Source organism: Rhinolophus sinicus, linkage group LG17 (assembly GCF_036562045.2).
Source record: "Rhinolophus sinicus isolate RSC01 linkage group LG17, ASM3656204v1, whole genome shotgun sequence".
NCBI lineage: Eukaryota > Metazoa > Chordata > Mammalia > Chiroptera > Rhinolophidae > Rhinolophus > Rhinolophus sinicus.
The window spans coordinates 22,226,143-22,243,589 of NC_133766.1; the positions used below are offsets into that span (position 1 = coordinate 22,226,143).

Here is a 17,447-nt window from a genome sequence, read left to right on the forward strand (position 1 = left end):
ATAAAGTAGGGTGGGAAGTTTGGGGGAGGGATGGCACTGTCACTTGCCAGATGAAATTCCTGCTTGAACGGAACTGTCACCTCAAACTCAGGATGTCCAAAACCAGGCTGAGTCTCTCGTCCAACGCGGCATCTCCTCCTGACGTCCCTGTGTCTACTCCTGCCATTGCCACATGGCTCTCCCCGTCCCCCAAGCTATAATGGAAACCTCCGGCATTCCTGCCTCGTACCTGCCTCGTACCTCACCCCTGGCTCCCACACCCATCTCGGCAGCTCATTTTCCTCCTTGGTAATGTCGCTTGACTACAGTGTGGTCAAACATGCTGCTGAGGACAAAAGAACACGCAGGCCTTGGAGTCAAACAGACCTGGGCCTCGGTCACCTTGGATCATCTGAGCACAAGTTTCTAGTTTAGAAAATGGACAATCACACTTGCCTCACGGGTGGCTCTAAGAATTGGTCTCACTTAGCGGCATATTCGCAGCACCCACCTCAGGGCCCAGCACAGACTAGGGTTCCCTGGGCGGGCAGGAGCAGGCCTCCCTTCCCAGTTCAGAGCAACCAGGGAGTCTCTTTGAAACATGGCTTCGTCGCGCGGCTCTTCAGCTCAGACTGCCTCCATTGTTCTCCACTGCCTCAGCACAGAGCCAGACTCTGGCTGGCCGTCAAGATCATCAAAAACCCTCTAGCTCAATCTTACGCCTCTGTCTCTGACTGCTCTGCTCCAGCCAGGGTCTACTCACTCAGCAAACATTTACTGGATGCCGACCACAGGCAAACATGGTGCTGGATGCTGGGAACATTGAAATGAAAGGCTGCCCACCCTCGAAGAACTCACAAGCGCCTTTCTGGAAGGGAGTGTGTGTCTGGGGGAAGGGACATGGGGTAGGGGTGGGGGTGAATAAGACCATCATTGTATGCCTGTGTAGGAAGTGATGCAGGAGTGGTGAGCATGGTGGGGGCTGTGGGAACACCACTGAGGGAAGCGGACACACTGCCTCTGTTCTTCCCTCCTACTCAAGTTAGCCAAGTCCTACTATGTAAGTCAAGGTCTTGTTCATTCTGGCCCACACCTCTCCCATCTCTGAATTCCTCAAGTTCTTATCAACACTACTCATTTTCAGTCATCTCCTGGCTGATGTCATCTCTCATATTGCTGTGGGTTACATTATTTTTGTATTACTTTTTGTACACATTGGCTGTTTTTCTCCACTGGTTGATATGATCACAGAGGATACGGACTAGACTCTAGACAGCTCTAAATACCTCATGGAACCTATATAATTATTCATGGCATAGGTGATGTATTTGGAACCAATGACAATCACAAAATAGTGTACTTATTCAACTTTGACAAACATACTCCCCATCACTGCTAGGTCCTGACCTCTGCATGGCTTACTTACCCTCTGTGTCCGACCCAAGGTGAGAGACAAGACTCTTAGCTATCTCTGAAAAACATTCTAAAACTTTTTAAAAACTGTAGTTTTTAAACCTTTAAAAAAATTTAAGTGTAAGTTCTTCAAATAAAATCTTAGGTGGACACCCAATATAATAAACACAGTAGCAGAGCAGTTCTGGTTGGAGCTGTGGTGACAGCTGAGTGCTGCCCCTCAGGAGGGGAACAGTCACCTCCTCACCAGCGGCCCCAGACACAGATCCCAGCTGGCACAGTGTTAACCCACCGCAGCATGTTGTAAGGTCATGTTGTCCACAAACACATGGAAACTGTACAAATATGACATTACAAATCAACGAGGGGAAGTTGGACCCTTTCAATAAGTGTAACTAGAGCAAATGTTTAGCCACACTAAATACAAAATAAAGTTAAGTCCCTACCTCACACCAGTCACAAAAGTAAATTCCTCATTTATTCAGGGTAGATATGTAAGAAGCAAAAGCTTAAAACTTTTAGAAGACAATTATAGGAGAATATCCTTATGATTTTAGGATAGAAAAGGTGTAGGGGTGTGTGTGTGTGTGTGTGTGTGTGTGTGCGTGTGTGTGTTTAAATAAGTACAAACAATAAAGGAAAAGCTAGATAGATTTGAGTATACTAAAATTTAAAAATTTCTTATACATAAAAAAATCCAATAAAAAGTGAAAAATAAGACAACTCTGGAAGAAGGTATTTGCAACCGTATATTATCAACAAAGGATAAGTAACCAGAATATATGAGAAACACCTATTAAGAAAAAAAGACAACCTGTGCTCGCTTCAGCAGCACATATACTAAAAAAGAAAAAAAGACAATCTAATAGAGCCGTCTCTAGATTGCAATTCAAGAACTACTTACTCCGAATAAGATTCCAGAGCTAAGAGACAGACCACAGTGAAATGGTGTCTTGTCCCACTTTATATATGTTTATATTTCATTATCATTTATAATATTTATTATCATATATTATCTCAATTTATTTATACAACAACGCTGGGATGTAGGCAGAAGATACCACTTCCTAGTGAGAAGCAAAACCTAGATTTTCGAACTTCTAATCCACATTTCCATTAAAAAAATATATTACCTCCACTTTTTAAAACACACCTGTTAACACAAAAATCTGTACGTGAATGTTCATAGAAGCTTTATTCATAATAGGACAACCCGGCTGTCCTTCAATGAGTAAATGGTTAACCAACTGTGGTACATCCATACCATGGAATACTATTTAGCAATAAAAAGGAACAAATAGTGATACACACAACAAGCTGGATGAATCTGCAGAGAATTATGCTAAGTGAGAAAAGTCAATCCTAAAGGCTACACACACTGTATGATTCCATTGATATATTATGCTCGAAATGACAAGTCTGTAGACATGGATAACAGATTAGAAGTTCCAGGCATTAGCAACTAAGGACTAAGGGAGGTGGACGAAGGAGTGAAGACTGGGGACAAGAAGTACCACAGGGCCACGTGAGGGATCCCTGTAGTGATGGGGCTGCTCAGCATTTTGACTGTATCCACGTCCATGGCTGGTCATGATGCTGGACTGTAGTTTGGCCAGATGTCAACCACTGAGGGAAACTAATAAAGGGTATGTGCGATCTCTCTGTATTATTTCTTATGACTGCATGTGAATGTATAATTAGCTCAAAATAAAATGTTTTTTAAAAAAAGGCCTGAAATCACCTTACCCCGTTGTAGTACCTACCATTCTGAGATTAAATGAGATCAAGTATGGAAAAGGCACTTCGCAGACTGCCAAGGACTCTACAAACACTAGCCAACAATCACCATCTTCCTCCTCAGCCAACCTCATCCACATTGTCAGACTATTCTCGCACCCACGGGGCCTGCTGCCTCCCTCTACTGTGGTCCCACCACCGTACTTGTGTTGTCTGTCGATCCCTTTTAATAGGGTGAAGCTCCTCAAAAGCCAAACACTTGTTATTTAGCTCTATATATGCCCACACCTCACACAATACCAAGCACATAGAGGTGCTAAATAAATGGTGCCAGGTGGAAATTAGCTCATGATTTTCTTGTTCAATACAAAGTGTCCCAACACTGGTGGAAGTAAGGAGGGGAGGGGACTGGGAAGAACAATCCCCCAGCAGTTTCATCAATTACCTCTCCCTCTCTGAGCCACTGAAAACCCAGGCGAAGCAAAGGCCTGTACAGAGGGTGGGGTGGCAGCAGAAAAACCATGAGTTCCATTCATCAGGGCTCCTTTTTTTTCCTATTTCAAGCTCTGCAAATGAAGGAACTGACTGACCATTTATAGTTTGGGTCACTGGAACAAGATGAGAAGGTAGGCTGTGTTACACATTTCTGGAAAGGATTTTAAAGGGTAGCTGACAGACCTTTCCTGAAATAATTAGACTGAAGAATTACCCGGGAGCAGAAGAATGTACTAAATGATCTGTCAGGATCTCTCAGAGACTTCACACTCTCTGCCTGGGCAAATATGGCTCCTAGGATGGGATGAGGAGGGGGTTCCCACGCCCTGAAAACAATGCTAGCTCCTCACTCCTCCTCCAAATACTTTTTGAGCATTAAAAAAAGCACAAGCGGGTGCTTTGCTGCTCCTAATGTTATCGGATAATTTTTCAAATTCTTACTCAATTACATATCACTCTCTTATCTACAATCTCCACAGGCCAAATAGCCCAGCTTTCACATCATGCCCACTGAGCCTGCAGAACACAAGGATCCCTCCCAACTAATTCCAGCTCTCATAAACATGAGATCGTTTTACATTAAGTTTTGTAAGAGAGAGAAACAGAGAGAGAGGGAGACAGAGAGAGAGAGAGAGCGCGCGCGCGTGTGCGTGCCCACAAATGCCTTTTCTTCTAGGAGGAGTAAGGAGGAAATTTGAGGCAACAGAAGGTTAAAAATTTGGGAGGTTTCTGTTTTTGCCTAGATAATGATTAATTCGTTTTGCTGCTGAATCCAGAAGAGCTGGCATTTCTGGGCTGGCAGTCCTGCTCTCTGGCCAAAAGAGCAAAAGAAAGTTCACACACACGTATTGACTCTTAGAAGGAAATAAATCAGTTTCAGCTTTTGCAGTGGAAGCGCTACTGATGTTTTAAGGAGTACTAGATGTTTTAAAATTGTGTTGTTACTGGCCTTAAAATATCCAGATCAGGAACCTCATTAATCAAAGCAATAGATATCATCTACCCAAAATGCTTCAATGTTTCATTTCAAATTGCTGACAGCAAAGAGTTGAGATAACTTACATCACCACAAATCACTGAATAAGAGAGATCAAGAGATAAAGCACAGCCGACTCCAACAAAGTCTAAAACACAAAGCCTCCTAATGATATCATTTAAAGGCGAAAACTTAAACCAGAAGTAGAACAGATGAGTAGGAAGAACTTACGGTATCTCTTCTCTAATTTCTGTCTTCCACTCAAGACAATAGTCCACATGTAAACTCAATGCGACAACTCCCTTTATGATAACCATGTTTTAGTCATCTATCCTAAAAATGAGGAAGCAAGGAACTAGTAATCCATCTTTCTACTTTTCAGCTGAGAAGCTGAGAATCCCAAAGGTGGAAGGAATTGTCCAACATTACGTAGCGAGTCCTCTATTACCCTCCTTCCCTCCCTCCCATGAATGATATTTTTTTTAATGCTGTAATGATAAAAATATGAGCTGTCATTATTATTAATAATACTCACTTTAAAACAACAAATTGTTACTTAGCCTATTCATTAGGTGAAAAGAAAACATAAACATGAAAACATTTCAACTCGGGATTGCAGCATACCTCATCACAAAGAAACCCGAGCTGACAAAGGGCCCAGCATATGAAGAGGAGAAGAGGCAAGAGGCCATTCTACCTCCTAGCAGAGCTTGACGTCACTTCCCCCACAACCCAGATGTCTAGCTGAACACTACATGGGGTTCCACATCCACACCACCTCCCCACAGTTTGTCCCAGCCCAGATGTCAGGGATTAAAAAGCCTCCCACTTCCTTATTTCTTTAATTTTAATTAAAGACAATCACCCAAGTTCCTTTTTCTTTTTCTTTTGAATTCAAGCACTGCACACAACAACACAAATCTCTGTAACACCAAGAGTTACTGTCGTGCAGGGAGGCCTGCAAGGTCTCTGCTCCAGCTCCCCATATAAGAACGCAGGATATGGTGAGGCCAAAAAGGTACACCCACGGAGCCATAGGTAGGGGAGTCATACCACTATATTCTCTCTGGCGGCACTATACTCTCACTGGAGGCTGGATCCACACTGTCCGCAAACCGCCATCCATGCTTGCCAGCCCAGCCGCCATCTTCTTGCTAGCCCCCATTTTTCTCTCTCTCTTCTCTGCTAGCATAGCCCCAGCAGTTATATTAGTGGACAATGGCTCACTGGTTACAGCTGATGGCCAACTAGCCACAGCTGATGGCCATGCAATCACAGTTGGCCATTTACTACCTGAGCCAGCACCTGTCTATGTGAGGCCGAGAGCCTGGAAACTGCTTTCTGGGGCTCTGCCCCCACAGTTACACAAGTTCCATCTCTGACCCACCAAGATGAAGGAGGAACACCACACACACCAGTAACAGCAGGGAATTTTCTCACTCTGTAATCTCTGAAGTCCAAGGTTTAACGTATTTATCCTGATTAAAGCATTGATTGTCCTTAGTAATCCGGTGACAAGTCCACCCCTAGGCCCATCAAGTAACTATCCCTCCCCTCGATTTTTCCAACTGTGAGGCATCTCTTCCTATCAGACAGTGACACCAAGTATCACTTCAACTGCTCTCCAGGCCAGCTGCCACTCTGCCACCACCTGGGGCCCACCCTCTGCAAGTGTGCAGCAGCCACGCAGACTTGGCAAGCCCTGGCACTGAGGAGAGTGCCCTTCAGAGGCTAGAACGGTTTTTGTACTTACAAGTGTGCTTAATAGGAAAAAAACTGTCATCTTCAATAGGGGCAAAACTGTCATCTTCAATATTTTCAATAAGCAAGAATCATGGACCATGAAAGCAAGGAGGACCTTAGAAATGTTCTCATTTAACCCCTAATTTCCTGATGAGAAAACCAAGGCATACACAGGTCAAGTAGGTATGTACCAGGAAGACATTTAGAATATAGCATTAATTCCTTTTAGTATCAAAATAACAGGAAATAAGAACAAGCAACTAAATGTGTACAGCATTTCATAGCTTCAAAGGTGTTTCAAATGAATTCTTCGAGTCTCATAACAGTGGTAAGTCAGCCTGGGTTCATGTTCTAATTTCATCACTTACTAGCTGCGTGTTTTGGAGAACGTTATTTAATCTCCTTGTGCTTCATCTGTAAAAGTGGGATAATAATAGTAGCTACCTCACAGGCCTGTCGGGAGATTCATGAGTTAATATACATAAAGTGCTTAAAGCAGAGCTTAGACATAAGAAGCACCCAATAAATGCTGGCCATCATCATCATCCTCATTAGCCAGGACTAAGAATTGTTGTCCCCATTTTACAGATGTGGTAAGTTACCCGCCTCCAATCACAGCAGTAAATGGCAAAGCCAAATTAGAAGCCACGCTTTCTGCCTCCAAATCCAGTACTCATTCCCTGGGAACCATTCTGTCTATGGAGAACCTCGCAGTTCAGTTTGCTATGGTCCAAAAGAAATACCGTGTTTCCCTGAAAATAAGACCTAGCCGGATAATCAGCTCTAATGCATCTTTTGGAGCAAAAATTAATGTAAGACCCAGTTTAATATTATAATATATTTACTATATTATCTTATAGAAAAAAAAGAATAGATCTTATATTAATTTTTGCTTCAAAAGACGCATTAGAGCGGATTGTCCAGCTAGGTCTTATTTTCGGGAAAACAGGGTATCACTCCAAAACTGGTAGCTCCGTCAAGAAGCCTCCCTAATGAGCAGCTTACTCATCTGACAAGATCTGGCCCAATTCCCTCCGCCCCATATCAAATACGTATTAATGCATATGTACATACATGATGTAAAAGGGACCAGATCTCTAAGAGGTTTAAATGTTTGGAGAAATTGCTGCCAACTCTTCAGAAACAGGATGTATTTCTTCAAGTTCATGGCATGTTGTGTCTTGGCCAGCTCATGCTCTTGGGTCCCTCTATTATCCGTGCTTTGTTTTCCTGTGGAACGCTGGCCACCCAGCCATTCATGGCTGGTGAGGATACCTTCTCCCAGGAGAGAAGTACTCAAACCCTGCTCACCCACCATGTTGTGATTCAAAATGCAGAATCTGGGCTCAGACAGCAAAGACAAGGTCCCAACTTTCATAATGCCTTTCAGGTTGCCTGCCTACCAATTAGTGCATTTGTAGAAGAAAAGGTTTAAAACAAACAAAAATAAGATTCTGCCTTCTCCCTAGCAGATGGCATCCTAAAATAACCACATAGGCACACTTCCCAGCTGTTTTTCCTTCCTCATCAATGTATGCTTCAAGTTCAGAACCGTTCATTCATAATGTACAAATAAGGTCAAGGGGACTTAATACCAAATGCCTTGAAAAACCAGAGGGAAAAGTTTGCCTGTTTGTCCCTTTGGACCTTTCCTGCCCACTTACCATAGATCATGCAACTGTTTCTAACCAGGCAATAGCTCTCTCCAAACCCATGCTTTGAAAAAGTGTCACAACAGTTCCTTTCCCAGGTCAATTCTGTTTTAACTCCCAGTCAGAAAAGACCTAGACTTTCTCAATTTTACACCTCGAATATCTGTTTAAAATGATGAAATAATCCTGGACAAAGGTAGAGTGCATTTTGCTTCAATTATAAGAAAGCTTACTTTGTTTTAAACTCTTTGGAATTTCAGAGTTAATATTTTCTTGGTTTCCAAGGAAAGAGTCATGATTGAAAAAAATCTGACACATCTCTAGGGCAAGAATTCTAAAGAAGGCAGTAGATTAGCAAATGAGGAAAGACACCCCCCACTGGGGAGCCTTCATGGGCTATATAGTTTGTACCTGTCCTTGTATAGTGACAATAGTCACAATGTTTGATCTACTTTGAATTTCAAATAACAGTAACATAAGGAGAAGGCTTTTCATTGCAGTAGGGGGAGAAATGCATAAGCATGCCATCATGGCACTGTCACATCCAACCTCAACTCAGAAAACATCCAATTTACAAGCATTTTAGTACTTACTATGTGTTTGGACATGGAAATGAATAAAAGACAGTTCTGTCCCCAACGTGCTCAGTGAGTTGTAAACAAAGAGATGTAAATGAAAATATTACCATGTAATATGACGAGTGCAATGATACAAGTGAGCACGAGGACACTGCTGAGGAGACGCTGACGGCGTGGGAATTAATTTTGTGCAGAAAGCAAGGGGAGATTCTGAGGAACCCTGCCTGGGATCCTGCACAGAGTCACTGTGGAGAGAGCAGGGATAATTAGGGAAGACTTCCTGGAGGTGGTAGCATCTGAGCTGGGTTTTCAAGGATGGGTAAGTGTTTTCCAGGTTTGAGGAAAAGGACCCATCCCAAAAAAAGGACACAGCATGAAGCATGAAATAACATTATATAGTAAGGAAACTAGAGGGAATTCAGCTTTGTGATGTTATAAAAGGTGAGCAGGGTAGGTGGGAAGTGATGGGTGTAAACAGTCTTTTATGCTATAACTTTAACAGAATTGTAAATTTGTTTTTAAAAAAAAAACATTTGGTGGTATTGTGCAAGATACATTGTTAAGATCAAATGAAGAAACTATTTCTACAGGAATTATCTGTAGGAGTCCTGCTCATCCATTTATGCATTCATCCTTACAGCCAATATGTATTTACTAAGAGCCACCATTTAGGCTACAATAATACTGTTCTAGACACGTTTCCTATCTGAACAAACCCCACAGAAGAGCTACTTACTTAGCATTTAATATTGGGCATACACTGAGCTAGCATTTTATATAATACATGTTCGCAATAAACCAGCAAGGTAGGTCTTGTTATCTTTATATGAGGAAGAGGAAGCGTGGAAGAGAAATTGAGTGACTTAAGCAAGGCCATAGAGCAAGAGGCTGATGTTGACAAGATTCCAGCTGAGGGCTGGTTCCAAAGCCCACATTCTCCGCACTGCGTTACACAACCTCAAAACATTCCTACCAGTAAAAGAGAGAAGACTGAAGACAAACTTTACATCATAAGGCAGTGCAAGATCAATGCCCGAGTGCTGTGTGAGTGAACTACATAGAAGGGTCATTTATGGTCAGAGTGACCAAGGAAGGCAGCCAAGAAAAGTTGGTTTTACTGGAAGGGTGAGATTTCAGGAGGTAGAAATGCAGGGCTGGGCAGGGACAAAGGGGTAATTCCACCAACAAACAGCTCAGAACTCAGACTCAGGTGCCAGCCGAGTTTCTAATTCTTATTCCATCATTCACCAGTTGCAGCCCTGGGGCAAGTCACTGAATCTCTTACATCTCAGTTTCATCAGCAGCAAAATGGGATAACAACAATAATTCCTCCTGGAGTTGATATAAGGATTGGGAAATAAACAATGGTATACCCCAAACAAACAGTAAATGTTAGCTAATAGTATATGCATTTAAAGAATGGCAAATAGTCTAGATAGGTCTCCAGCCCTCTTAGAGAAATACGGTTGAAATGATACAATTGAGACCAAAACTGAGGACCAAATTAAGGTTTACCTGGGAAGTTGGTCTCTATTCAGCACAATAGGGAACCAATCATTGAGAGGAAAGAAGCCATATTCATAACATTCTGAGCAAGATCTCCCACGGGAGCCCCAGCCCCTCCTCCTGGCATCTGGCTCACTTATGGCCCCTTCAGAAGAGGCATGAGGTTCAAGCAAGGTCTATAGGAAAACAGATACTGTCACTCATCAACTCATGCACAAGATTTTTTTCTTTGATTTCTCCCTCTCTCCCATGCCCTCCCTTCCAAACACATAGTAATGACTAAGACATAATTATGAACCCTACTTAGTCTTTATTCACTAAGGTTAAATATATTTTCCAGGAACCAATCAGGGTAGAGTGGATCATTATTTATTACTTTTTTAAAGTTGATAATGGCTTTTACTTATTATTAAGCTAATGTCATTTCTATAATGTGTTTATTATATTACATATTTATTAACACATTATAATGAATAAATTTTTGGTGATGGTTATGTTCACTTACCTTAATTATAATGGTTTCATGGGTATATAACATATATCAAAATTTATCAAACATATTCCTTATACATGTGCAATTCATTATGTCAATTAAATTTCAATAAGGCTGTTAAAAATACAATAAAAGTTCAGTAATTCATGTAATTATTACAAAGTATAAAATTGTTAATATATAATGCTCATATTATGAACATAAATACATATTCATAAAATGAAAATATGAATGCAGATATTAAATCTTATTTGGCTCTAAAAAAATTTATCCGGACAGATGATTGAATAGAAACATATATACAAGCTTTTAAAACTTTGGTATAGAGGGCATTTTTTAAAAACTTTGGTATAGAGGGCATTTTTTAAAAATAGGGATATTCCCATATTCATAGCAGCATTATTTGCAATTGCCAAATGCGTCCACTGACAGATGAATGAATAAATAATATGTGGTATATACATATAAGTCCTTAAAAAAGGAAGGAAAGTCTAACAAATGCTACAACACGGATAAATCTTGAAGACATTATAGTAAATAAAATTAGCAAGCCACAAAAGGACAAATACTGTATGATTCCACTTATATGAGGCACCTCGAGTAGTCAAATGGAGACGGGGGATGGGTGGATATTGTTTAATGGGTAGAGTTTCAATTTTTCAAGGTGAAAAGAGTTCTCTGGATAGATGGCAGTGAAGATTGCACAACAACGTGAATGTACACTGAACTATACACTTAAGAATGGTTAAGATGGGGAAAAAAAATTTTTAATTTTAAAAAAGAATGATTAAGATGGTAAATTTTATGTGATGTATATTTTACAATTAGAGAGAGAGATGAGAGTTCCTACACATTATTATAAAATCAGTAAAGGTGTTATTTTGTCATTTTAAAAAAAGCTTTTAAGTGCTTTCATTATTTATATTTAAATCAAACAACTTCTGAGGTAACTTTCCCAGATTCCCCAAAAGGCCAATTCTATAGCTGACACCAAGTTAAAACTGTTCATTTGAATTATATTATGAGTAGAAATCTGCACATCGACTTTTTCCCTGCAACATGACATAATATTTTCCTAACAAAGACCTCAGAGGCCTATGGAGTAAGGTAAGGACAATTCCCATGAAGAAAACCTTTCTGGAAGGAGAACTCTACAGGTGCCACCGGCAGCCCACGTGTATCTAGAGTGAACAACAGGAGCGTGTGAGTCAGGGCCTGGGCGCCTGCTGTTTCCTAAAGACCCTACCTAACAGGGAGGGCCAGGTCAGACTGCAGACTTCACAGTGGAGAAATGATCAGGGCTTGTCCAGGTTTTCAACCTGTGTGGAAGTGGCCATAACTACCTGATGGGCTTCTCCAAAGGGAATTTGTTCTCATTTCCCAAGGGAATGCCTGAAATTGGGACCACTGAGGACTCCTCAGCACTGTTTCTAACCACTGCTGCTCAGCACAGCACAGCCTCCCCAGCTCCCTGCCTACCATCTTCCTCCCGGCTCCTTCAACTCTCAGTTACAGAATACCTGCATTTTTCCAAGAGCTTCATTTTTGTCCAGGCGTTCACCTGAACTGCAGAGTCTTATTTTCCCTGAGCAAGGGAAGAGGAGCCTTCAATCATCTAGCAAGATGATAGCATCTGCGTCCGGCTTCCAACAAGATGTTTTACTGCAGCTTTTTACAAACTGATTATATTTAAAGCTCCCTTGGGGGGTGGGGGCTGGGAGGAAAGAAGCTTCTGAGAAGACCTTTGTTGGCATGAGTGAAGAACTGCTCAGACCTCCCAAGGGAACAAGTTGTTTAAATACCAGCAATCCACATTCCCAAGTGCATGTGCACACACAATATGTCCAGAGTTTTAAATTCCCTGCTCTAAAAGGGTCCTGAAAGGGTTAAACTGTTCTAGGCAAAGGCCTGCGGCTTTTCTATCAAAATGCTCCAGGTGGAAATTACAAAATTTCACTTCTCAGCTCTGTGGTGCATACAGTTCTTCTAAGACAGGAGAGAGAGAGATAGAGAGAAGAGAGAAAAGAAAAAGAGAGAGAGGGAGGGAAAAAGGGAAGGAGGGAGGGAAGAAGGGAGGAAGGAAGGAAAGAAGGAAGGCAGGAAAAGACAAGTCCCCTAATGTTCTCAAGAAAGAGAATTTGATCAGCACAGTGCTACTCTGTTCCAGATGATTCCTCCTGGAAAACCTGCATGAACTGTCAATCTCAGGCTTTCTGAGGGACTGTGAAACCTCAAGGTATGGAGAGGGCAAAGGAAAAGGGGTCTTGAATAAGGACAGGACAATAGCTGGGCCTGCATGCAGTGATGTGAACCCACCCAAATGCCAGTCAGATTATTGCCTCTGGTAACCACGCACCTCACCACATTTCACTGTTCCGATCCCACAAGAAGCTAACAGGCTAGAAGCCAAAAGGGCTTGGGGTTACGGCCATGAATCTGCCCAGGGTAGTCAAGAATTTCCAGAGATTAATGTATATGAAAGCGCTTTGTAAATTGGAAAGAGCCATGCAAAAGCACTATGAATATTAGTGCTCTCGAATCAGACATTGAGAGGGATGAACTTTCAAAGGAATCTGAACACCCACAAACCCTTAACAATGATGGTTTTTAAGAAGGCGGCTTACAAGGCAGGCTGACTAAGGAGGCACGCCCCTCATAAAACCACACTGGGGTGGGGTTTGGGGCTGTAGCCTCAGAAGTCCTTCAGGGCACATGCAAGCAGGTGATTTAAAGGGAGGCAAAAAACACAGGATAGACAGGGTCCCACAAAGTCCATTTCGAGTCCACTTGATTCAAACCATTCCGACTGAAAAGCAGGACCCAGGACCCTGGTCAGAGACAGAGAACAACAGCAGCCAACGATTAGTTTACCTGTTCATTTTACAGCTCTAGGGGTTTTAAGTGACTGGCCCAAGATATCTTTCGCTACTACTGGAGGAACTTACCAGAACTCAAGTTTCATTCCCAGACTTTTCCTATCATTTAATAGCTGGTGCTTTGGGAGCCAGTAGGCAACGCAGCCTTACAGGTCAGCCAATTCAATAAGAGGGAAGGTTTGCTAACAGAGGAGCAGACTGTACTAATACTGAGCGTCCGGTACTGTGCTAAATGATTCCTATATACTATTTCATTGACTTCTTACACCTACTTTAGGAAATGTACATTATTTTGTCTATTTTCCGGGTTAGGAAACTGAGGCTCTGACAAGTCATGAAGCTGGCCCAAGGTGTATGGCAGAACTGAGATTTAAACCTGGACCCCTTAGACTCAGAAACTTGTGCTTTTAACCACCAGACCAAAATAGCAATTTTCTTCTTTATCTTGGCATCTGTAAGAGAAGTAAGACTGGCAGCGCTATGAGTCCCAGATAACACATAAAAAGCATAATAATTCTGACAAGAGCTTCCAGCTAACGTGGGAGCTGAGCCAACCCAGAACCCAGGTCCCTTTTGTCTCCAAGTTTTATGCTTTTCCACAGACAGCACGGGTTCTAGAATGTAAGCTTCATGAGGGAGGGGATTTTTGTCTTGTTGATTGTACACTGCCACTCCAGAACACAGAGAAGGCCCCCAATAAATAGCTGATAAATAAAGGAATGGAGTCGAGCTGCTGCATGACCTTGGGAGGGCTTGTTATCCTCTCTAAGCCTGTCTTCATTAAACAAATAGAGGATGAAATAATATCCACCTCCAGGGTTAATGTGACGATTAAATGAGACAATTCTTATAAAGCACTTGAGACAGACTGGAACATAATGAGCACCCAAAATGTAATCTACTATTATCATTATTACTACTGTTATTCATTGACAAATTTTGGCTTCTTAAGGATATTTCTTTTCGTACTCTGGTCAGATGATGTTTCATAGTAAACAGGAATAGAATAGCAGAATTGGGAGTCGGTAAGCTGCTTCTAGTTTCAGATCTACCACTGCCTAGCTGTGTGACCTTGGACAAGCCTCTTAATTTCTCCATGCTCTTCTCAGCTATAAAATAAGGGACTAAACCATTCAAATCAGTTCCATACGTGTTTATTGGATGCCTTCCGAGTAAGACATCATGCTCGGCCACTATAAAATCTATGAATACTGTCAATGGAAAAATATCAGAGCAAAGCAAAACAGTGCCCTGCTCGTGGCAAGGTAGAAGAGAAATCCTAAAGAGCCAACTTTATTACATCATCTCAATGAGCAATGTTTGTAAATATACAAAGTGTTTAATTATGAGATACTCATGAGAAATCCCTCACCAGTAAGGAATCAGCAGATACGGTTCTATTCACACCTATCAGCCCTGAACCTTCCAAAAAATAAACATGTAAAATCACTCTGCGCCTTAGTCAAATGGCGTGCTTTTGGAGAGAAATTTGGGAAAGTCAAAGTTATTCACACTCCCTATGGCAACAGTTAATAGGATCTGTAAAAAGAAAGAAAAAGAATGACGATATCTGGTTAAAACTGGGGGGGAGGGGGAATGTTCCAGGAGCAGAATGCAGTACATCTGGACAGGACACGGAGGCCAATGGCCTATTGTTTACAAAAACAGGCCTGGATTATGAACAGTGACAAGAGGCCAAAACCTCAATTACAACTCAACAACCACACCTCTCCCAATTCCAGTTCAACTGCAGCTATCAGTCAGTCAACTCCCCACCTTCTGTAATAAACCCACCAATGTTTGCAGCCAAGTGGATAGAAGGTCCCTCAGGGCATGTCCAGCATTGCCCATGCTGATGACAGTAAAAAGGTACCACGGCACAATGGGGACTTCAAACTACCTTCCAAGCTTCCAAGAGATAAGGCAGCTTCCCATTTCAAACTCTATCCTACCCCCACCCCAGGCAATCATTAGAGGGGAGACATGGCCCTTCCCAAGTCTTCTATGATAGGAAATGGTCTCCTTACATTGGTGCAGAAAAAAGAGGGGCCTCTCCCTCTGTACTCTGAAACAAAGGAAAACCCAGAGCTCCAACCATGTGGTGTAACCTTCAAGGCCACCCACCTCTCCCACTCCCCAGCTGAGGTCTCAATGGGCTAGAGCCACGTGAGTCTTCCCAGCCACTGGCCAGGAGGGAACAGTGCCATGCACGAACACAGGGGGCTCTTAAACAGGCAGGAACCCCTCCTATGGGAACTGCTGGTTAAAAAAGGCATCTGGGAAGGGGCTTTGATTCGCAGGCCAAGTCAGGCAGCCAAATGACTAGATGCGCAGACAGGTCCATAGGTTTCTCCATCTCCACATTCTGCTCTATCCTTCACATTTTTGCAAAGAGGTAGAGTGGGCCATTAAAAGCATGTATTCTGGAGCAGAGGGTGGCAATGCAGAAGGTTTAAACAATTATGTCTTTCCATCCTCCAGAATCAGCACCACCCAGCAAGCCTAACATCCCAACTCCATTCAGGTTTAGGGGAGGGCGGAGACCCAGTGTGAATGACCTTATTCTTTCTGTTCTCTGATCTCTGGCTGAATGCAAGACCACCTTAGACTAGGGCAAGTACAAGGTGCACCCAAGGTGGCTACAGACTTTCTGTGTCCGATGCCATAGCAAATGTCATGTTTGGATACAGGGCACCAGGAAAAAACCCCGCCTCTCCCAGGACTCTCCAAAGGTACACCTTCTCAAGGTTGCCTTTCTCTGCCTGGACTCCTCTTCAACCTCTGGAATAAATTCCCTAACACCTGTCAGATTTCAGTCCTCCTTCAAGGAAACCTGATCCAGACAACCAGAGGCAAATTGCCGCCTTTCACTCTCCAAGAATCTCCTGCCCCTCCCCCCCACCCTATCCAGCCTGAGGGAAAGGGCTGCCAAAATAATGGCTAGCCCTACAGGAGCAAACCCTAAAGCCCACTCCGAAAAATCCCCTCCCTGAGCTTGTAGCCCCTGGCACGGCCCATCCCTCAGAGGCTCAGACCTACGAATGAAACCACCTCTGGGGTCGACCTGCCCCCACCTGCTCCACCCAAAGAAATGAACCTCCTGCAAATCAGGATGGAAAAACATGCCTCAATGGTCCACAGATCATATGCGTTATGCTATTTTTCCAAGCCCTTACCTTTGACCTGAGTATCGTACTCTGCTATGATCTCCTTATCCTTTTTGAATTTGGCTGGAGACGTCATGTTTTCCTTCTTTCTTCCAAATTCGAATTGTCAATTGATAGATCCACGGGAAAAATCCAACCACCGAAATCAATACCTCCAAGACTGCTTCTCCCGAGGGCAGAAGGGGTCCCCCGCGGTGGTCTCCAGCGCTCCGGGGAGCGCGGGCTGCGGGCTGGGCGGGCGGCTACGGAGGGCACATGCAGACGGTGAGCGCTGGGGCCGGGCGCGGTGACGGCTGGTTCCTGTGCTAGAGCCGGAGCCGCAGGCTCAGCATTAGCCGGGAGAACTGCAGCGCCCGGAGGCTGGCCTGGGGTCTGACATCAACGACACAGGCGGGGAGTGCAAGTCCTTCCGCACAACATGGTGTGGGGTTGCGGGGGTGTGGACGCGCCCAGCTGTGTCCCCGGGAGGGAATGGGTGCGTATTAGGGTGCCGCGGGAGGGCTGGGCGTGCTTCGCGGTTTTTTGTTGCACAGGCTCGAAGATGCTGCAAACCAAATCCCAAACGGGAGCCGCAGCAGCTCGGACTGGATCGGAAGTCGTTTGCTCCAGTTCACTTGCCTATAAATGCAGGGAAAAGGGGAGGGGGCGATTAGCCCCGGCGCAGATCCTAATCGCAGCGGGGGTGGGGTAGGGGACGACGTTCCAGGTCCCGCCGCGGCCCATTCATCTCCAAACGCCGCCCGGCCGGGATAGCTAGGCGCGGCAAGATGGGGAGGAAGGCAGCTCCCACCGGATTTGGTTTTCAGGCTGAAAGAAAACACTTTGGAGCAGC

The 17,447-nt window shown here is 43.5% G+C and overlaps 1 protein-coding gene across 6 annotated transcripts in view; it reads right to left on the bottom strand.

The window, feature by feature from the left end:
- SRGAP2 (SLIT-ROBO Rho GTPase activating protein 2) overlaps positions 1–17,447 on the bottom strand; it is a 232,774-nt gene that overhangs the window by 213,624 nt on the left and 1,703 nt on the right. For all 6 annotated transcript variants that reach the window (XM_019752457.2, XM_019752456.2, XM_019752460.2 and 3 more), the window contains exon 2: positions 16,625–17,233. In XM_019752457.2, the coding sequence (XP_019608016.2) occupies positions 16,625–16,691 (67 nt within the window). In that variant the 5' untranslated portion in view covers positions 16,692–17,233. The remainder of the gene's footprint in view (positions 1–16,624; positions 17,234–17,447) is intronic.